General features: G+C 36.5%; 1 protein-coding gene across 4 annotated transcripts in view; it reads left to right on the top strand.

Annotated features, from left to right (window-relative positions):
• Nucleotides 1-23,196, top strand: part of FOCAD (focadhesin) — a 310,882-nt gene that overhangs the window by 173,852 nt on the left and 113,834 nt on the right. For all 4 annotated transcript variants that reach the window (XM_045840183.1, XM_045840184.1, XM_045840185.1 and 1 more), the window contains 3 exons: nt 16,366-16,500; nt 20,138-20,188; nt 20,888-20,971. In XM_045840183.1, coding sequence (XP_045696139.1) covers nt 16,366-16,500; nt 20,138-20,188; nt 20,888-20,971 — 270 coding nt within the window. The remainder of the gene's footprint in view (nt 1-16,365; nt 16,501-20,137; nt 20,189-20,887; nt 20,972-23,196) is intronic.

The raw sequence follows: 23,196 nt of genomic DNA, 5'->3' as shown, positions 1-23,196 counted from the left end.
AAGGGATACCCAGAGAGTTGGTAGAACATTATTTCTGGGTGTGTCTGTGAGGATGTTCCTGGCAGAGATAAGCATTTGATTCAGTCAACTGAGCAAAGAGATCTGCTTGCCCTCACCAATGTGGGTGGCTTCATCTGATTCATTGAGGGCCCAGATGGAACAAAAAGGCAAAGAAAGGGCAAGTTCTCTTCTTTATCTGGATGTCTGTCTTCTGCTGCCTCAGACATCTGAGCTGCTGGTTCACAGGCCTTCAGACTGTGGGGCTTACTGCCGTGCTCCCCCTCGTTCTTAAGCCTTTGGATTTGGACTGAATTATACCACCGGCTTCCTTAGTTCTCCAGCTTGCTGCTGACTGTTCATGGGACTTCTTAGACTCTATAACTGCATAAGCCAAACCCTCTAATAAATCTCTTTTTATATCTACCTAATTTGCTATTGGTTCTGCTTTTTGGAGAATCCTGACTAATACAAATACTACCCTAATTCTCTGATACCAAAATACCTGTTCTCCTGGTATTAAGCAGGACCACACTGAATCTAAACTTGGGTGTGTGTGTGTGAAAAGATTTATTGATAAAATTCACATATAATATAATTCACCCTTTATAGTTTGCAGTTTTATGGTTTTAGTATGTTCATAGAGTGGTACAATCATCACCACAATCAAAATTAGAACATTTTTATTACTCCCCCAAAAGAAACTTCATACGCCTTAACCATCACCCCACAGTGCCTCCATCCTTCCCTCCATCCCCAGCCCTGTATAGTTCATAAGCTACTTTCTGTCTCCATAGATTTGTCTGTTTTCTATTTCATCTAAGTGTGGTCATACAATGCAGGGTGGAGCAAAAGAAGGTTTATAGTTGTTCATATGGAAAATAATGCAATAATGAATAACAATACAAGAACAAACTCTGTTTCGTGTACTCACAACTATAAACCTACCTTGTCTCCACCCCTCCAGCCCCCATATGTATTTTTTGACTGGCTTCTTTCATAAAGCCTAATGTTTTGAAGGTTCATTCATGCCGTAGCAGCTTAAATTTAAACTGTTATGTTGCCACTGTCTGTTGTTTTCTTTGAGACCCTACTGGAAGCTCTTTAGTCCATCTGCTCAGAATTTTTTCAGTTTTGTATAGTATTATTTTCCTGGCATGTTTTTACAGATTGTATACTTATCATCAGCCATATATTTAGTTGATGTGGAAGGAATAGTTATTAATTCTTGGCTTACGCTCTGTGGAAGGAGGAACAATAATCATGCCTGGCAATTAGGGTGTATGTAGAAATGTTGGGAATTATATTAGGTTTCTCATGTATGGTGGAAGATGTTTGGCTCCATTGTATTTTATTATATTTTCTTAACATAGTTAATATAATTTAATTTTTTGGTGTTCACATCTTTAAAAAACTAACATAAAAACAAAATCTTTTATTATTAGGTATTTGGCTTTTTCATTCAGGAAACATGGTGATCTTACATATAAGTTATAAATGTTATCTTCCTGTTTTAATTATTTAGTAACACTTTTTTTAAGTATATTTTATTGATTATGCTATTAGTTTTCCCATTTTTTTCCCTTTATCCCCCCTCCACTTTGCACCCCCAACCCTCTAGCTTCCCCCTGCTTAGTTCATGTCCATAGGTTGTACATATAAGTTCTTTGAGTCCTCTGTTTCCTATACCATTTTTGACCTCTCCCCATCTATTTTATGCCTACTAATTATGTTCCTTCCCTGTAACTTTTCCCCCATTCCTTCCTTCCCCCTCCCCACTTTAAACCCTCCATGTGATGTCCATTTCTCTGATTCTGTTCCTGTTCTAGTTGTTTGTTTAGTTTTTGTTTTCATTGTTTTTCTTTCTTTTATTTTTTTAGGTTCATTTATTCATAGTTGTGAGTTTGTTGTCATTTTACTATTCACGTTTTTAATCTTCTTTTTCTTAGATAAGTCCTGTGAACATTTCATGTAATAATGGCTTGGTGATGATGAACTCCTTTAACTTGACCTTATCCGGGAAGCACTTTATCTGCCCTTCCATTCTAAATGAAAGCGTTGCTGGATAGAGTAACCTTGGATGTAGGTCCTTGCTTTTCATGACTTCAAATCCAGCCCCTTCCTGCCTGCAAGGTTTTTTTTGAGAAATCACCTGATATCTTTATGGGAATTCCTTTGTAGGTAACTCCTCCCTCTCCTCTTGTGCTTTTAAGATTCTCTATCTTTAATCTTGGGTAACTTAATGAAGATTTGCCTTGATGTGTTCCTCTTGGGTCCAAATTCTTTGGGACTCCCTGAGCTTCCTGGACTTCCTAGAAGTCTATTTCCTTCACCAGATTGGGGAAGTTTTCCTTCATTATTTGTCCAAGTAAGTTTTCAATTTCTTGCTGGTGTTCTTCTCCTTCTGGGACCCCTATAATTTGGATATTGGAATGTTTCAGGTTGTCCCAGAGATTCCTCAGCCTCTCTTCATTTTTTTGGATTCTTATTTCTTCATTCTGTTCCAGTTGAATGTTTATTTCTTCCTTTTGTTCCAAATCATTGATTTGAATCCTGGTTTCCTCCTTGTCACTGTTGGTTCTCTGAATATTTTGCTTTATTTCACTTTGGGTATCTTTCATTTGTTCTTTCATTTTTCAACCAAGCTCAATCAGTTCTGTGAGCATTGATTACCAGGGCTTTAAATTCTCCATCAGATAGGTTGGCTATCTCCTCATCCTTTAGCTCTCTTTCTGAAGTTTTGCTATGCTCTTTCAGTTTGGCCCTATTTCTTTGTTTGGGGCCCCTGTTAAGTTGTAAGCTATAAGGGGGCAGGGCCTTAGTATTTACCTGGGCAGGGCAACCCTTCTTGCTGGGCTGCATGCTGCCTGTGGGGAAGAGGCCAGAGAGGGAACAGTGCAGCTCCCCTGCTCAGTTCTAGCCCCACTTTTCAACAAACTCTCATGTGAGACTGGGAGTTTCTCCCACTGCAGCAACCACCATAGTCCATAGCCAGCTCTGAGTTTTACTTCTCCCTTAAGTCAGCTCTGCCTGTGCAGCCTGCCGCCTTACCTCCATTTCTGTCTGTCTGCAGCCTTACTGGTCTGGTTGTTCTGTATGACTGTTTCTTTAACTCCTTGGTTGTTGGAGTTTCATATAGTTTGATTTTCTGGCCCTTCTGGTTGTTTATTGATTTTAGATTGGTTGTTATTCTCCTTTTGATTATGTGAAGAAGTGACAGGTTTCTACCTACTCCTCCATCTTAGCTGGAACTCTAGTCTGTTTGGCTCCATTTTATAAAATAAGAACATCTTTAGTAAACTTCCAAGTGTCCTTGAACCAGTATTACACTAGATGTGTAGATGGAGAAAACATAACTGCCAGTTTTTACAAAAGACTAACCACTTTGCTAAGTGTTATTTTTAAAAAGCACTGATTTTGGATGACATAGGAAAATAAGCCTGTATGTAAGCTATAGGAAAGTGGGAGAACCAAAAAAACCTAATTTTAATTAAAGGAAAAATTATTAAGACTGAAATTCATAAAATGAACATATGTTTCTTTTAAAATATGACTCAAATATTTGTTTAGGAGGAAAGAAGATAGGACAAAGGAAATGAAAATTTAAAATCACCTATAACAAAATATAACAAAATAGGGTCACATTATAATCTTCTTATAGTTTATTTTTTATTGTATTTTCTTCCATTACTGTTTATCCCCCAATCTTTGTGACCTGTTTTTTCCACCAGCATTTTATCATGGGCACCATGTCATGTGGACAATCTACTGACACGTAATTGCATGAGCACTTGGCTATAATGTGGTTGATAAATTTCCTATTATGGGATACTTAAGTTTTTTTCTGTCTTAATATTTTTTCACATTATAAACCATACTGTGATAAATGTTTTCAAATCCTAATCTCTGCACAGGCCTTTACTATTTAGCAGGTAGGTTTCCATTTCTGATACATGTGGACAGTTAGTTTTGAACAGAGTTGGGGGTGAGAAAAGCATCACTTTTCTATATTCTTATTTTTTTATAATGAAGAGGTTTAAACAGAACATAGTTTATTTATGTTTTAAGTTAGATGACAGATAAAGACTATTACTGGCAAAGCCAATGATTTTCCCAACTTTCTTATCTTCTCTGGGGTACAAAAGTCATGGGAAGTTTTCCTTACCAGCACCTTCCTCCTCTCCTGGCCTCTGGGCCCTATACTCGACTCTCCTACTTTGCCAACATTTCTCTTTGTCACCCTTCGTTTCTCGTCTTTTTTAATGGCCTTGAAATTCAACAATTTCTCTGCTCCTCTTCTCTAGCAGCTGTGGTTGGCTTTCTTGAAAGGTCCCTTTACCATTGCTGTAGTATTGATATTTTTCTGGGATTTCTGATACAGCAATTCAGTTGTAAGGTAGACTTCTGAGAATAATTTAAGACATTAATTGCTCAGTTAGATTTGTGGGGTTTTTTCACATATACAGTAAATTGAATTTTCAAATTCCTTAGTATTTACTTAGGAGTGGTTTGGATTCGCTGTTTCTCAAGAGACTTGGGTCCAGGGAGTTAGCATCTACAGTTTGCAGTGAACAGTTCATTAAATCCAGTTTACAAACTGGAGTACGTGGGGAAATTTGAAGACTGCCTTAGGAATAAGTAAACATCATTAGTTTTAAGTGACTACATTTTCAGAGCTTCAACTTCACTGTCTGCTTTTCACTAACTTTTATCTGAGATCATGCTATTTCTGGTTTCCCAACTCTCCTTTCTACTCTGTAAAAGGAAGGTAGCTTTCTACTTACTGTAAATATTTCTTAGGTCACTGTTCTGAGATCTAAGACCTTCAGAACCTCAAACAAAGAGACAAATCAAAATAGTGATTTTTGGCAAAACATTTTTTAATCAAGTTGCCATCTCTCTCTTCCACGCAACCCATGCCCTTTCTGAGTTATTTTTTATGTTTAGTGATTATTAATAATTGCAATATATTTGTTGTTTTAATCAAATATATTGATTAAACTGCTTTCATGATACAATAGCAGAATTAAGTAGTTGCGACAGAGACTGTGCCATAGAGTCTGAAATGCTACGACTGGCCCTTGGCGGAAAGAGGACTCTGCCCGGTTCTAGTTGTTGGTGCAGCAAGTAGCACCGTTCATTTGTTCAACAAACTCATTTTGAGGGGCTTGTCTTTATACACCAAGCACTTTACTAGATGCTGCATGTGTGTGGATGAAAAAACTTTGTTTATACTTGTTCAAACCTTGTTTGGGAGAACAATTTTTGTAGTAATTCACTGGCTTTTGGTCACTAAAGAATAAAGTAATTTCTAAAGAAGGCCTGCTAAATTGTTCTTTTCTCTTGAATTTGTAGTTTTTAATTTTCTTAATCAGGAGTTTGTTTCTTTGTAAAGGGGTCACATGTACATTTTCTTCTTGTTAGGGAGTTGTAGGTAGATCTGTTATAAGATTTTCAGGCCCAAGATGCTGAGCTTCACTATTGTTATCCATGAAGAAGACATCAGTTCTATTATCCTAAAATCTGTGGGTATATAGGTGGCTAGAGGGGTGTAGAAGAATTATTTTCAGTGAATCTGAAATGAGGTTGTTTCAGTAACTGTCTACATTAGTTACTTAGTAATGTATTCATGAAACTCCATAGTTTAAAGTGGACCAAACTCTAGGTATTCCTAAAAGCTTCATCTTTACAGTTTCACATTGCTCTCCAAAGTGTTTTTAGAGCCTCTGAAGTGACTGCTTGATTCGTCAGTTATTTTTGATACACAGCATGTTGATTTTTCAATATGAAATGACATTAAACTGTATTTCTCAGTCTCTTTCTACAGTGCAGACATAATAGTCTCTCTAGCTCTTTTTAAAATTTAGATGGATGATATTTTATGCTTTCTGCTGGTGGATACTCAGTTTGCTTTGCGTTTAATTTTGGATCTGCTGAACAATTTTCTGGCAGTTGGGTTTTTTTTGGGGGGGTTAAGCTATTTTGATTGAATTTCTATTATTTTTTTCTTATTACTTTTGAGTTCAACCTCTATCTGAATAGGGGAAGGAGATTGGGAGGGGGGATAAAGCACTAATCATTTTCTTCTGAAAGGATATTTCTGACACATTCTTACTGAGAGTTTGCTAGTTCATGCCAGAATGTTCAACATGAAATAGGTAATTAATCCAGGCAGAATCTAGCAAAACTGAAAAGTGAACGTCCCTGCAGGGAGTTCTTTGTGTCACTCTTTCTGTTCCTGCAGAGAAATCAATGGTGTTTGCATGGGAAGATATTGTTCCTTGTAGGGAGGTATCTCAGAAAAGCTGCAACTTCTCACATGGGGGAGTAAAAGAGAAACCTATAATCTTTGGCTGCTGAGTATTGAGTCCCGTAGGTGACTTGATAGTCTAGATCAATCTGTTTAATAAATGCCTCTCTGTTTTCACATGTGTTACTTACACAGTTCTAAGCTTCTTCTACTCAGATATTAAAATTACAAGTGTGCATTACAAACTGGTAGACAGTTCTTCAGAAATACAGAATAATTTGAAAGGTCTCTGGTGTATCTCTTTATGAAATGGCATGGTGATGTTAGGGATTCTTAATATGAAATAGCTTTACCACATCAAGGACAAATATTTTTTATTGGCTAAGGCACAGTTTGGGATTTAGATATGAGCCTTTATGAAGTTGAGCAATTCTAATAGCAAATCATAAGAATTACTGTCTTTTAGATTACAAGGGATTTGAAACTCAGGCAAACTCAGTATTTATTGCTATTATTTTCTACAGCACTGCCTTTATAATAAATTAGGCTCAGACATAAAAGACTGAACTTGTTTAAATAAACTTGTGCTAGTCATTTTTGATACTTACAACCCCATATTGTTAGGATAAGGAAGAATCTTATTTTTCCCATTGTTTCTGCTCCATTGATAGTATCTCCTTAAAGTCCCTCTTATCCCCTGTTTTGGTATCAGAGCATCCTGTTTTGTGAATTGTGTGTGCTGAATTAGCTAAAAGGGCTTCACTGCATGATGATGACTTAAGTCCTTTAATTGTGAAGGCAGTTTCTTTTACCTTCATTATGAAAAGGGAAAATAAGGCAGTTTTCATAGCCTGAAGGTTTTTATAAAGCTTTTTCCCCAGCTAGAATAAACCATCAGTACAAAAGGAGTAGGCTGTTCGCAGGAATATCTAGAAATAGCTTTTGGAAGTAAAATTGGAAGATAGCTATCTGTTCCTCTGCAAAGGAACAAAGTCATTCTTATAGCACAAGAATTAGAAACAAAGGCTCTGATTCTTTGGGGATTCATTATTTTTTCCATTGGTTATAATAGCAATAACCATAATTCACTATGTATAAAGCACGTTTGCAGATGATTGTCTCAGTATGGCCTATACTGTTAACCTGGTGCTATACATAAAGCAGGCATTACTAGTATTGTGTTCTGCAGCTGAAGAGACAGATTGAAATAGATTAATGACTTTTCATAGTCACACAGCTACCAAATGGGAGAACCTGAGATTTCTGAATCCAATCATGTACTCTTTCCAGTATTCCACACTGCACAGGGTCTTTTTAATCTGCACTGTTTAGTGTTGCTAAATAGAACAACAAGAAAAAAATATTCTCTGAGAGAAACAAAAATACCGACAAAATATGTATAATGTAAGCATGTAGAATGGGATGAATGCCCCCAAATTTAATAGACAAACCAAGCAAGATGTTCTGAGTCATTTGTACATAAATATTCATAAGCTATATGTGCACAAAACCTAGGTTATGTTCCTCCTATTTTATGTATTTATTTTTGCTTGTTTTGCCTTTACTGTTGAATGGTGGTTTTAGTATTATAGGCTAGTAGTTTCCTCAGCACTTTTAAGATCCTACTGCATGATCTCTTTAATTTTGAAAAGTCTGTTGTTACTCTGAATTGTTCATTTGTATATAGTCTTTATTTTCAAAGATTGTCTATATGCCTTTGGGTGTAAACAGTCATAATGTATATAGATATAAACATTTTTATTTATCCTACTTGGACTTAGAGAATAAAGATCCTTCTTTGATTCTGAGAACTTTCAGGTGTTATTCCTTTAAGTAATACATTTTTTTACTGTTCCTGTGGTGTAACCTTTTATTTTGAAATAACTTTAAACTTACAGAAAAGTTTTAAAATGTAGTACAGAGAGATGTATACATAGAATAGATTATTATTTGAAAATTAAAAGGCATAAGTGCAGGAGGTTAGGGGGTGGAAGGATTGAGCCAAAAGGAAAAAGGACTCGTGGACATGGACAACATTGTGGTGATTGCTGGGGAGAGCAGGATATAAGGGGACTAGAAGGTAATGTAAAAAATATACAATAAAGATTAATTTAAAATGTTAAAATAAATAGGCACTGCCAGTCAAGATAGAGGCATAGGTAGTTACTCCTCGCTTCCTTTCACATCCAAAAGAAGGATAGCAACCAATGTAAATACAAAAAACAACCGGAACTGCCAGAAAATTGAACTGTATGGAAGTCCAACAACTAAGGAGATAAAGAAGGAACATTCATCTAGACTGGTAGGAGGGGTAGAGATGGGCAGCTGGGGTGGAGAGGACCCACAGCAAGGTGGCGGCTAGTGGACTAGGAGGAACAACTGGGGAGCAAGACAGACCATGCAACCCAGAGTTCCAGTGTGAGGAAATAAAGCCTCAAAACCTCTAGCTGTAGAAACCTGTGGGTGTTGCTGCAGTAGGAGAATCTCCCAGTCTCCCAGGAGAGACCATTGGAAGGGTCCATCAGGTCCTAGTACGTACACAAAGCCACCCACCTGGAACTCAGCACCTGAAAGGAGCAATTCATTTGTGGGTAGTGGGGGAAATGATTGAAAGGCGAGAACCGAGAAAGCAGCATTGTTCCCTCTCTGACCCCTCTTCCACAGACAGCACTCACAATGCAAAGAAGTGGGTTGCCCCACCCTGGCGAATACCTAAGGCTCTGCTCCTTACATTGTAACAGGTGCGCTGAGACAAACAAATGTGGCCCTAGTGAAAGAACAGATCAAAACTCTAGAAAAAGAACTAAGTGATGAGGAGATAGCCAACCTATCAGATGCAGAGTTCAAAACGCTGGTGATCAGGATGCTCACAGAAATCATTGAGTACAGCTGCAAAATAAAGGAAGAAGTAAAGGCTATACAAAGTAAAATAAAGAAAAGTATACAGGGAACCAATGGTGAAGGCAAGGAAACTGGGACTCAGATCAACAATTTGGAACAGAAGGAAGAAGTAAATAAACATTCAACTGGAACAGAATGAAGACACAAGAATTCAAAAAAAAACGAGGAGAGGCTCAGGAACCTCCAGCATAGCTTTAAATGATCCAAAATCGGAATCATAGGGATGCCAAAAGGAAAAGAGGAAGAGCAAGAAATAGAAAACTTATTTGAAGAAATAATGAAGGAAAACTTCCCCAGTCTGGCAAAGGAAATAGACATGCAGGTCCAGGAAGCTCCAGCAATTCCAAAGAAGTTGGACCCAAGGAGGACCACACCAAGACACATTATAATTAAATTGTCCAACATAAAGACAGAATCTTAAAAGCAGCAAGAAAAAAGAGAGTTACCTACAAAGGCATTCCCATAAGACTATCAGATGATTTCTCAAAAGAAATCTTACAGCCCCAGCTCGTGTAGCTCAGTGGATTGAGGGCAAGCCTGTGAACCAAAGTGTCACTGGTTCGATTCCCAGTTGGGACATGTGCCTGGATTTTGAGCCAAGTCTCCAGTGGGGGGCAAGTCAGAGGCAACCACACATTGATATTTCTCTCCCTCTCTTCCTCCCTACCCCTGTTTAAAAAATAAATGAATAAAATCTTAAAAAAAAACTAAAAGAAAAGAAATCTTACAGGCAATAAGGGGCTGGAAAGAAGTATTCAAAGTCATGAAAAGCAAGGACCTACATCCAAGACTACTCTATCCAGCAAAGCTACTATTGAGAATGGAAGGGCAGATCAAGCGGTTCCCAGATAAGGTCAAGTTAAAGGAGCTCATCATCACCAAGCCCTTATTATATAAAATGTTAAAGGGACTTATCTAAGAAAAAGAATATCAAAACTATGAACTGCAAATGACAAACTCACAACTATCAACAGGTGGACCTAAAAAAAAACAAACAAAAACTGGAACAGGATCAGAATCACAGAAATGGAGATCACATGGAGGGTTATCAGCAGGCAGGGGATGAAGGGAGAATGGGAGAAAAGTTACAGGGAATAAGAGGCACAAATGGTAGGCAGAAAATAGACAAGGAGAGGTTAAGGACAGTATAGGAAATGGAGAAGCCAAAGAACTTACATGTACCACCCATGGACATGAACCAAGGGAAGGATGCTGGAGGGAGGAATGGCACAGGGCAGAGGGGGATAAAGGAGAGGAAAAAAAAGGGGACAACTGCAATGGCATAATAAATAAAATGTACTTTAAAACATGTTAAAAAGTAAATAAAATACAATTGATTTTTAGACAGAACAAGAGAGGATAAAAAGGCATAAGTACAGGCATATTCTATGACATGAAGGACCCTTAAAAGCAATATGTTAATTGAAAAAAGCCTATAACAAAAGACCACATATTGTATGATTTTATTTATAGAAAAGGTCTAGAAAAAGCATATTCACACAGACAGAAAGTAGAGTTATGATTGCCTAATACTGGGAATTATGGGAAGAAATGGGGAATGAGAAAGGATTCTGAGGCTTCCTGTTGGGGTGATGAAAATGTTCTGAAATTGTGATCATGGCCACAACAGCTTTGTGAGTGTACCCAAACCACCGAGTTGTGCTCTCAATGTGTAATTTGTATGGCGTGTGATTGATATTGCAAAAAGCTGTGGTTTTTAAAAAGAGACTTCTTGACTTCTTATATATATTTTCATTTTGTTTTCCTTAATGTTAACATTTTGCTTTCATCATTATAGCACAGTTATCAAAAATAAACATTGGTACAATACTATTGACTAGATTGTGCACTTTATTCAGATTTTACTACTTCTCTCTTAATTGTCTCTTTACTGTGCCGTCATCCCACATTGCATTTAGTTGTCATGTGTCCTAACTCTTCCAATCTGTGCCAGTTTTTTTTTTGTTTTGTTTTTCTTTCCCTTTCTTTCTTTCTTTCTTTCTTTCTTTCATGAACTAGATGCTTTTGAAAAGTCCTGTTAGTTATTTTGTTGAATGACCTTTGGTTTGAGTGTACGGATGATTTCTCATGATTAGATTAAGGTTATGCATTCTGTAGTATTTTAGAATATTGTAGAAATAATGTGCCTTTCCCAATGTGTCATATCAGGGGTACATGATGTTGGTAAGTTTATTACAGGTGATGTTAATGTTAATCACTTGGTTAAGGTGATGAATTCTGAGTTTTTCCACAGCAAAGTTACTGTTTTTTATTTTGTAATTAATAAATGTCTCACTGGTGAGACTTTGAGACTATCTAATTGTCCCGTTTGTCCTCAGACTTTTGCCCCATAATTTTAATGTCCATCAGCACATCTTGCCTACAACTTATTCCCATGGTATCTAATGATGATCTTTTTTTCTTTCCTGCATTGATTCTACATTTAGTAGTTAGAATTCTTCTGTAAGGAAGAGCCGTTCCTTCTCTTTCATTCATTCATTAACTCATTTACTTATTTATACTAGTGTATACTCATGGATATGTATTTGGCCATTAGGAACTCTTTCAGATTGGCTCCTATGCCCTTTCAACAAAACCTTTTATGGACACTTCCTTACTCTCTGGCACCAGAAGGTGCTCCAGAATTAAGTTATAGTTTCCCCACCCCAGCCCTGGAATGAACCACTTCTCCATGGGCCATTCTAACATTAAGCTTTGCTAGGGACTCTTGGTAAATGTAAGAAAGTCACCTCAGTCAATGTTACCTGACTTTGAACTTTTAAAAAATGTTTTATAATTCTAATTTCTGGTCTATATGTAGGGTACTTCCTATTATTGGATGAATGTATTTTTCACTTGTAGAGATTCTGTTTAGTTCTTTTCCAGGTTTCTCTCTTTTTCCATCATGCCCTATTCTTTTACTTGGAATTTAATGTGTTGTCTTTCACTTTTTATTCTTTTAGGTGCTTTTGTATTATTTTCTGCTTGCTCTGTTATTTGAAGGTAGTGGATGTTTAATCCTGTTGATTATTTTTGCTGATGCTCACTCATGTTGGACTCATGCATCATTACATGTTTTGAAATTTTTCTTTTGTTGTGGCTTCATATTTAGAGGGGCTGATTTTATTTTTCCGTGTGAATCATTTGGGCTATGTGTTTTGGGAGTACCCTTTAATAGTGGTCCAGGTGACTCTATCCCATAACATTTTTTATATTAATTTTGCAACTCATTGGTTTCTAGTTCAACCATTACACTGAACGTAATCCCTACAAGGGTGCTGGTTTTATGTGGGAGTCTCAGTTCCAGCTCCCGCCTTAGTAGGCTAAAGGCTCTATCTCTTCTTCCCATGTGGACATTTAAACTCAAGCTACTAGGTTATGGAAACTGATACATTCCTTACAACACCTCAATTCAGGTATTTCCCTCTTTGTTTCTAACTCTGTGTGATATCTCCCCATTTTCCTTTATTTCCTTTTCAGCTCAGCTATGTATATATAGAATTTTATTCTTTATTAATCATTTCAGGTGTGGCCCATCGCATTGTTGGAACCAGCAGTCAATCTGTATTTTTGAAAACAAACAAGTTATTGGGTAATGTGCAGAAGAAAGCTGAACAAGCCACTAAAGGACAGGATCATGAGCCTGACTAATCTGATATAATTTGACAGATCTCACAGTTCTAAACACTGGTAGATCAAGGAGATGGACATAGCAAGAGGGTACCAAGTTCAATCCAAGGAGCTCTCAGGGTCAGAAGATCTAGTGAAGAATAGCTCAGGTTGGGGAAAGTCAGAGAAAGCAGCCTTCTTTACTGGAGGCCTCTCTGTTCCTGCTTATGTATGGACAAGCCTGGATTTGCAAATATTCTCTATAGGCATACCTTGTTTATGCATAAGGCCACCATTTGTGCCTGGATTCTAGAATATTTTCTCACAGTCTGTATGTAGAGTACTATTTCAGGCATTAGACTGTGAATGTTCTAGGAAGAAGACTTTCAAAAATAAAATTGTAAACTCTTGAAAATAGTTGCAGTATGTAGCTTAGTCCCCATCCACACACCACCCATGGAAAGGGCAGGACCTGTTTCGTACTTCTGTAACTGGTGGCCAGAGATCTTTTTTTGTTGATCTGCAAAGTGCATCAGGATGTCTCTGAGGCCATACTTCCTTGTATTTTGATTTATAGAAACACTCATATGACAGAGCTGTTGATCAACCTCACATCTGAGTTACAGTCATTTTTCCTCTTGCCTGCAGGATATTTCTACCTGGGTGTCTTTTTATCAACTCAAATTAAACATATCTCAAGTGGAACTTTTTGATCCCTATCTTCTGCAAATATGCTCCTTTTTCCAGTTTCCACTACTTTTTAAATATTACATTTTATTCACCCAGGTCTCTAGGCTCATAATATCCAACTTTCCAATTCGTTCTCTAAGTTCTTTTCATTCTTTTCATCTCTGCTTCAGATTTACCATTCCTCCAGTTTCAGTATCATCAGTAGTTAAGAACCAATAATCTCTCATATACTTTAGTACTGTGCTAGGTAGTGGGGAGTAAGAACTGTAAGATATTATCTTTTAAGAATTTAATATTTAATTGAGGAGACAATTTACATTCACAAAAAGAATGAGCAATACTAGACAGTGTATAATTAAATACTAAATTGGGTGACACAGAATTTTAAGAATTAGAAATTGGAGGAAAGAAAGCGATAAAATGAGAGCTTAAATTGTAAGAAAAAACTTAATTGTGGAAATGGGATTTGAACTGGGTCTCGAAACAACATAGATTGGAATTGGATAGGCATTTAAAGTGAGGAAAAGGCATGCACAATTACTACATTGAGCATACAATTTTTAGAAAAGTTTGAGGCTGTATTATGTGCTAGGGATTAGTGAGAGATAGAAATTAGAGAGATAGATGACTGCTTTGACTTTGGCTATAAGACTACTGAATGGATCTTTCAGAAGTTGTCTTTAATTTTATTTATTCCTCAATTCAGAAATTTCTAGAGGCTGCTTTTTCTTTTTGAGTCTGGTACAAACTGCTTTGGTATTCCAGATAATCTCTCACCCATGAGGCATTCCTCATTGGTACTCATGCATTTTTGTGCCTGCAACATGCTCTTTTTTATGTGTTTTGACTTAAGTTTTCCATTTCCTGGTGGATTGTTTGCTCATTTCTGTCTATCCCTTCTTCAAGTCCCATCTCAAGACTAACTACATCTTGCCCTGGCCGAGTAATTCAGTTGGTTGAAGCATCATCTTTGTGCCAAAATGTTGTCGGGTCAATCCTCAGTGAGGCAGGGCACAGGCAGAGGTTGTGATCTGGGCATGTATAGGAGGTGCCATCGATGTTTCTCTCTTACTTAGATGTTTCTCTTTCACATCGATGTTTTTCTCAACCAATAAACATATCTTTGGGTGAGGATTTAAAAATTATTTTAAAAAATAAAAAGACTAACTGCCTCTTGAAACCCTCTCTGATGACTTCCACCTACTGTTATCTTTCTTCCCTAGATTCATCTTGAAAATACTTTCTGTTGAGAAGTTCAAAATCTAATTATACACCTTTTGTTTTTTTATAATTTAAAATTACATACACTTCTCTTATTTTCAATAGGTGCTGAGTTCTTTGAAGGGTTAGGTTATATTTTATATTTTATTGTTTCTCTTAGCATGGTATACTAACTACTCTGGGTACACACTCAATGTTGAAAGCTTTTAAGGAATTTTCTTTTAAATTTCAAACACTGGCAATTTGTAATATTAGAGCTACTTCTTTATATAAATGTGCCTATTTTCATGCTTGTCACATAGTACTGCCCTTACTTAGTAAATTTCATTAGAATCCAACTTTGTAGTAGATCCCAAGTCAAAGAGTATTTTTCTACTGTTTCATGGAAAGTATGAAATTAGAGCAACAGCACTAAATCCAAGTTTTCTGAGGTACTTTATCCTGTCTTCTCCTTTCAGCATCTCCTTAATGTGTGTCCTTAAGTATATATTATTCACTTACCTTTGACATCTGTTCACTGACTACCTCCTGTAGCGTTACTAAATAATGTATGTGAGTAGATGGAGATGAATTGTGTGTGTTAATTCAACCCTAAGAGAAGAGATTGGAGTATTTTAGGAAGATTAATCCTTGTTAAACTCTATCTAATTGATCTGTGTTTGCACTGTTCCTGTCTGAGTTTTAAAATTTTAATAAAATGTCTATTGGAATTGCACTTAAGAAGACATTTGAATATCTATAATGTTAGATATTAAAATGATCTAAGAACACTTGGTTTAAGGAAATTGAGCTTAAACATTTTTGTTGGGTTTTGGCTTTTGTTTTATCACAGCCTCTTAAAAAATCGGAGATAACTTTTAAAACCATCTTAAATTATTATTTTAAATAATATAAGCATTCTCTTTCTTTAAAAGCATATAAAATAACTTAAGAGTGTTCAGTTTTATATATATATAGACACACATGTATATAAAGTGTATATATACAATTTACATTTGTATATATGTATATATAAACATAAACATAAACATAAATATACACACCCAATTTTTTGATTGGTGTCGTAGTTTCAGCAGGGCTGAAAAACTACAACAACTGTGGATACCTGACTTTAGAAGTGTCCTAACATTATCTTACCCTTCTTCATTTCAGAGACTGGTTCTTCAACAATGAATGTCACTAGTCTGGAATTTAATTTCATGTGTGTGCATGCATGTGAGAGAAAGAGACAGAGAGAGATTTTTTTTCCCCTTGGTTAACCAAAGTACTAAAAAATAACAATTGTATGAGGCAGGCTGTGTCTTCTTCAACAGCGGTTTATATTGGTTTAAATAATTTCTTTTGAGGTCAATACTTTAGCATATCTTAACTTCTATGAATGTTCTGTTCTTTTCTCAAATTTTCTTATAATAAAAGATAATGCCCTTGTCATGGGGATATAAAGTACAGCACAGAGAGAATAGTCAACAATATTGTAATAACTGTGTATGGTACCAGGTGGGTACTAAACTTACTGGGGAATCACATCTAAGTTACATAATTATCTAACCAACCACTATGCTCTATACATGAAATTAAAATAACATTGGATGCCAACCGTAATTTAAAAATATAACATATTTTTTAAAGTACTCCTTACTAATGGCTTCATAGGAATTGGGATTTTGTCATGCATTGGCTTTTTACTTGCTTTGCAGGTTGTGTGTATTCGCTCCACTTGGAATGCTCTGTCTCCAAAGCTGAGCTGTGACACGAGACCTCTCATTTTGAAGACCCTCAGTGAGCTGTTTTCTCTGGTTCCTTCCTTAACAGTCAATACAGCTGAATATGAGGTATGCGTTTGGAGCTCAATAAATTGTTTTTACATTGGAAAGACTTGTTTTATAATAATTTTTGGAAAAAAATATTTGTAATTCTTTGTCAAAAATCCTCTAGCACTTTTTATTTTGAGAATATTTCGATATCTTTATAGACTTTTAGGAGTAGGAGGCTACCCACTCTTATCAATTCTGTGTCTTTAAGACTTATTTACATAAAGGATACCAAATTTTTATTATGAGAGTCCAGTCAAGATTTGAAAAAGTATGTTAAAAATAGTGTTTCTAAAACAATAGAATTCATTAGGCTAACATTTTAAATTCATTTTGTTGGTATTTTAATTTCTAAAAAAATGTACAGAGACTTTTTTAAAAAGCAGGACAGATTCTCTCATTAGTGTGGACATACTGTCATTTTGTTCCTGGCTTTGCCATAGAGATTTGATTTTTACGTGTTTCCATTTTCTGTATATACCTGTCATCTTTGTCTGTACTCTGCAATGAGGATGATTATAAGTTAAGCCATCCTAGAAGAAGAAAATAGTTTTATGAACGACTTTATGTTTGTCATTGTAATAAATTAAAACACTAAGTGAAAGATCCTTTGCTATAAGATTAATACATTCCTGCTTAACATTTTCTTCATTAACTCTTCTTTGAGTGAAACAGAGAGAGTGGTGAATTTACTTATGCTTCCTCTTTGGCAGCCATACCCCCTTCCATGTTCACCTTTTCCTTTTCCTCCGAAGGGTGGCAGTTCACGGCAAGTCTTGGTGAACTTTTAGTTTGATTCATGGACTGATAAACTACCCTCCCGTCATAGTCCAGTAATAATCCCCGTCATGTTTTAGATCACTTGGTAAGACAGAATTGTAGGATAATACTTCTAATCATTCTAAATAACCATGAATAAAATCAGATTTGTCCTGAGTATGCAGCAGCTAGCACAGTGCCTGGCACGTAATGTATTCAGTAAGTAGTTGCTGAATGCATGACTGAACGAGTACATTGTGAGTTTATTCTCACATCGCAACATTTGTTTTACTGTATTAAAAATAAATCAGGTTGGGACTCCTAGAGTACATAGTTCACCAACAGTCTTTCTTTATGGTTGCTATTCACTGGTACATACCTTTATGTTGTCAGAAAGTCTGCCAGGCTACTGAAACAGAGCTAACACTAAAAATCAAAGTAAGGGCAAGTTGTGTATATTTATTTTCTGTTTTCAAGGACTGAATTCACATACTTTTATATTGCTTATACTTTTGAGTTATTCAGGTTTTATTATAGGTTAATTTAGGAAGTGATTTGTATGTACATTTCTTATGTTTACATACCAATGGCTATAAATTGTCTTTTGACTTAGAGGTGGGTTTATTCTTCTTCAGATTTTACATTGGCATTTTATTTTGGTTTATTTTCACGCTTATATTAATAAGGTTCTTCTGTTGTTCATTCCATCTATCAGTTTCCTCCCAGGAAAGGTGATCCCCTCAGAGACCTAGTCCACATAGAAGCAGAAGTAAAGAAATGTAGAGGGAAACATCTCTTCATCTGTCTCTCTCTGTTCCTCTTTTTCCTCATCACCCACCTCCACCTTGTTCCTCCTTCTCTGTGTATGTTTAAATAATTTGTTTTCTGTTAACTGCTTAGAGGTTGTTTGGATGTAAGCCAGAGTTGAAAAAAGTAATGTTCCCAAAGCATTTCGTTGGTCATTGCTATCCCTAGTCACCTCAGTGCCTTCTGTTTGCCTGAAATGATGTCCATCCTCTTTATTCCTAATCAATCAAACCTTTTAGAATCTGGCCTCACTCTTTTCTACCTTGTGCATGCACTCCAGGAAAACCGAGAGCCACTTATGGCTTCCTTATCTGTCCCTAAACTTTTCTGTTTCTTTTCCTTTGTTTATGTTGTTCTTTCTGCTCAGAATCACTTTCTTTTTCATCTCTAAGTTTAAAGTCTGTATTAGGATATAAGTAATTGATTTAACTTATCCCATTCTTTGAGAATTTTTCTGCAATCAGGAGTCTACTTCTCCAAAACTTCTTCATCTACGCTAATCTAAGAATGTTTATTTCCATTTTATACTGCAAGTGTATGTGTACATATATTATTTTACCCATTAAAAGCTTGTTGAAAATGGAGTCCATGTTTCCATTACTGTATTTTCTGAATTGCTTTACAAAATGCTGGTACATTTATTCATTGACTCAATATATTTATTAAAACTATACTAGGCCTTAGTGATACTAAGATACTATTTACAATAGATACTATTATAAAGTACCAATTATATTGCTCTAGCTGGTATGGCTCAGTTGGTTGGAGCATCATCCCATACATCTAGAGGCTGGAGGTTTGATTCCCAGTCAGGGAACATACACAAGTTGCAGGTTCAATCCCTAGTTGGGATGTGAATGAGAGGCAACCAACTGATGTTTCTCTCTCACATCCATGTTTCTCTCTCTCTCTCTCTCTTTCTCTCTCTCTCTCTCTCTCATGTGCGCCCCCTCTTCCAACCTCTTTGCCTCTCTTCCTTCTTTTCTCTCTAAAATCAAAAAACATATTTTCAAATTAAAAAAATTTTTAAAGTACCTATTATATATTTCCAGCACTATTCTAGTTACTTTATACCAATTAGATCTAATGTCTGATAAGAAGGTATTATTTTTTAATTTTATAGCTAAAGAATCTTTTTACAAGGCTCATTCATTCATGAAACAAATATTTACTAGGTGTCTGCTATATGCCAGACAAATAACTTCATCAACACTGTTGTTTCTAAGTGAAAGTGGGTGTCTAAACCAAGGCTTTATAGCTCTGTAGCCTATGTTTTCTGTTATACTGTGCTGTCAGTCTCTGCCTTCTGAAAGCTCAAAGATTGATAAAGAAGGTAGACACAAGCAATAATAATTACAACATTTGATGAGTATGGGTAGTATCAGGGCTTTGAGAGTATAGTGGAAGTGAGCAGCATTCTTAGGAGGAATCTAAGGAAACCTAATTTAATTGGTGCTATTAGACTAGGATCTTGAAGAATTAATGAAATGTTGCTTCCCACTGATGTTTGGGGAATAGAATATGCAAAGGCAAGGAGGAATACAAGAACCTTATATAATTTAGATGGGCAAGAATTTAGAAGTTGGAAGATAATTTTATGTACAATTATTTATTAGTTATTTGAGAAACTGGGCTGTGTGTTCTTTATGTTCTGGGTTCTATGGTCTAGGCCCTTAAATGAAAATGACAGGCACTGCTCAAAGGTATATACAGTGTAGCAGGGAGTTAACCGCACAGCAGATGCTGAAGTGTGCCACGTGACTACTTGGAGAGGAGAGATCGCTGCTGGGTAGGGGTCAGGAACAGTGGCGTGAAAGAGGACTGTGACATTTGTACTGGGACTTGAGAGGTCAGTAAGAAAGGATTAGGTTTCTAATTTTAATAGCCTTAAAACCCCATTGTGTTTCAATATCTGTGTATTTAATTTATGAGTCTGTTTCTGAGTATTTTCATTTTATGAATGATGGGTAAATACAGGTTAAGTCAATTACTAGTGGTAAAAATTTTAAAGTGATTTAATTTCTACTCTTTGCTACTTTACGTTGTTCATTTTTGTCTTAAAATTTTATTCTGATGTTTGTTGATTTTTCAGAATTTTAAAGTTCAAGTCCTCAGCTTCCTCTGGACCCACACTCAAAACAAGGTACTGCACGAGGGGTACAAGTAAAACAGAACCAAGCTGGGAAGAACTATCAGATAAGATTCTTGGAATAAAAAATATGGTGGCTTCCTGATTTTAAAAGAATTGTGACTATTCATAAGTTTCAACTTTAAAAATTATTCCCAATTTACTTTCATTAACACATTTTGACCATAAAGTTCACTTAACACTTTGTGAAGCTGACATTTGTCTGGAGAGGAACTGTTGCCATTGTTTCATGGCCCTTCCCTTTTCCTGCTTTGTCCCTCTCTCACAAGCAAGCATGGCAAACAAGCAAAAAGTCCCGTGCATTCCTTAGATATTGTTTCCAATTAAAGAGCATAGAGAAGTTATACCTGGGTGATGTTATACCTCACTCATGAGTGAAAGAGCTTAGAATCCTAAAAGCTAATTTTCCCTGTTAGTAGCTGGAACATCAGAATCCAGGTCCAGGCCAATCAGACTTTAAGCCTCATACATCTTTCACTAAGCTGTACTACCTCATGGGGCCTGAACGATTAAAGTTACTTTATGTTTGTCTAAGCTTGGATAAAAAGTTAGTGCTTCTGATTTCTCTACCCTATTCTGTTTTCTCTCTATTTCTGTTGGGACAGATGAGGCAAGTGAATACCATTTCCAAATTGCTTCCTCCAGAGTTGATGTTTAAAATGTGCTTTCTGTTAAATTTGTTTTACTGTCTAGGACCCAGTTGTAGCAAATGCTGCATATAAATCTCTGTCACACTTCAGCGCTGGAGAGCACACCATTCTTCATCTGCCTGAACAGGTAGGCCTTTCTGCTCTCTCACTGGTATCTCTTTACTGCTTGTTTTTACAACTTTATTTGTATCTCCCTCCCACCCCCCTAGCCCCTTAGAAGATTCATACCTGATGGATGTATGTGTAACTCTATATAGTTGTCTAGAAAGATAATAATTTATATCCATTATCTGTGTAATCTATAATGGTCTTAGAATCACAATGAATTTAAATCTCTCTGTAGAAGATAGAAGACACCTATGGTGCAAATGAGGGCTCCTTTAGATGACAGGGTGTATGACTGCATGCCTGTGCCTGTGGCTTACTCCAGACCTATGGCACCATAGGAACCGCTGTGCCCAGTTAGTGTGCCATCTTGGACTTGAAACCCAAGCCTGGCCTGCACCAACTAAGATTTATACCCCTGTGCAGCCAAAGATGTTTATATGTAATATAGAATAGAGAGGCCATGTGAAAAAAATCTACTATTTATTAGTTTAGCTTTAGAAGATGTGTAGGTGAGTACCAGGGAACTAAATGAGGAAAGTATTACTGCCTTTTATGAGATAACACATAGTGTAACATTATCTTAGCATTTAGAGTAAGCTAAAAATATCCAACCTTTTCTAGTATTTACCTAATAAAACCATTTAAAATGATCAGGTTATGTCTGGAGTTGTCTGATTTCATATTTAGTGTTACTACTAATTCAAATGCACAAATGCCTTTAGAATGTAAGGCAGACATTGTATTAGAAGTTATGTGTAACATTACCCAGAATCTGTCCTTGAGGCCAAAAGGCAAGAAGTTTTAGTGTGAATTTCTTGGGATCCTCAGACATTAAAATGGGTTTGTTTCATCTTCTAGATTGATCTTTAATGGAAATTAGATGTCAGTAAGAGCCAGGCAAACTTCTGTCTATTGAATTGAATAGGAGCCATCATATAAGAGTCACTGAAGGATAGGCTCTCATAAAACCAGTTCTAAGTAAGGCAGGTTTCCCATGTTATCAAGGACTCCCAAGATAGATTGACTGCCTTGTTATGCAGTTAGCACAAATAGGAAGCCTTAACAAAAAGTGTATTAAGACTTATAAAATTAAAAAATATGGGACTTTAGACTGTGCTATTGTGACTAGCAATACCCATAGATTCTTTAAAAAATTTTTTTTTTAATCCTCACCTAAGGACATTTTTTTCACTGTTTTTTAGAGAAAGAAGAAGGGAGAGAGAAACATCAATGCAAGAGAGAAACATTGATTGGTTGCCTCCCATACATGGCCAGACTTGGGGTGTTGAACCTGCAATCCTTTGGTTATGGGATGATGTTGCAACCAAGGCCCACTGGTGAAGGCACAGTACCCGTAGCTTCTGGAAGGAAGGAAGGAAGGAAGGAAGGAAGGAAGGAAGGAAGGAAGGAAGGAAGGAAGGAAGGAAGGAAAGGAGGGAGGGAGGGAGGGAGGAAGAAAGGAAGGAAGGGAGGGGAGAGAGGGGAGAGAGGGGAGAAGGAGAGAAGAGGAAAGGGGAGGGAAAGGAAGGAGGGAAGAAAAGGAAGGAAGGAAGATGAAATAAGGAAGGAAGGAAAGGGAGAAGAGGAAAGTAGAGAGGAAGGAAGGAAGGAAGAATAAAAGAAGGAAAGAAGGTAGAAAGAAAGAGGAGAAGAGGGAAGGGGAAAGAAAGGAAGGAGGAGCCCTGGCTGGTGTAGCTCAGTGGATTGAGCGCGGGCTGCGAAACAAAGTATCGCAGGTTCAATTCCCAGTCAGGGCACATGCCTGGGTTGTAGGCCACAGCCCCCAGCAACCACACATTGATGTTTCTCTCTCTCTCTCTTTCTCCCACCCTTCCCTCTCTAAAAGTAAATAAATAAAATCTTTAAAAAAAAGTCCGTTTGTTTCAAAAAAAAGAAAGGAAGGAGGAAAAAGGAAGGAAGGAATGAGAGGAAGAAAGGGAGAAGAGGGAAGGGGAGGGAAAAGAAGAAGGAAGGAAGGGAGGAAGGAAAGTAGCTATACGTAAATTTGATGATCAAAGTCCTACAATAGATTAGCTATAGCATCTTATTTTAATAAGCAATTGCTAATTTACATCACAATATAACAATTACTTTTCTTTTTAGCAATTATTCTTATAATATTCCAGCTGGAATATATAGTTTTTATTGAACAACTTTCACATTCACTTGACTGTTTCGTCTCTACCTCTTTTATTTGATGTTTTATTCATTATGCTATTACAGTTGTCCCATTTTCCCCCTTCA

This window comes from Phyllostomus hastatus, unplaced genomic scaffold (assembly GCF_019186645.2).
Source record: "Phyllostomus hastatus isolate PE091 unplaced genomic scaffold, TTU_PhHast_1.1 phas_contig_34, whole genome shotgun sequence".
Lineage (NCBI taxonomy): Eukaryota > Metazoa > Chordata > Mammalia > Chiroptera > Phyllostomidae > Phyllostomus > Phyllostomus hastatus.
The sequence above is the reverse complement of the archived record's forward strand: the minus strand, read 5'-3'. Positions and strand labels throughout refer to the sequence as shown.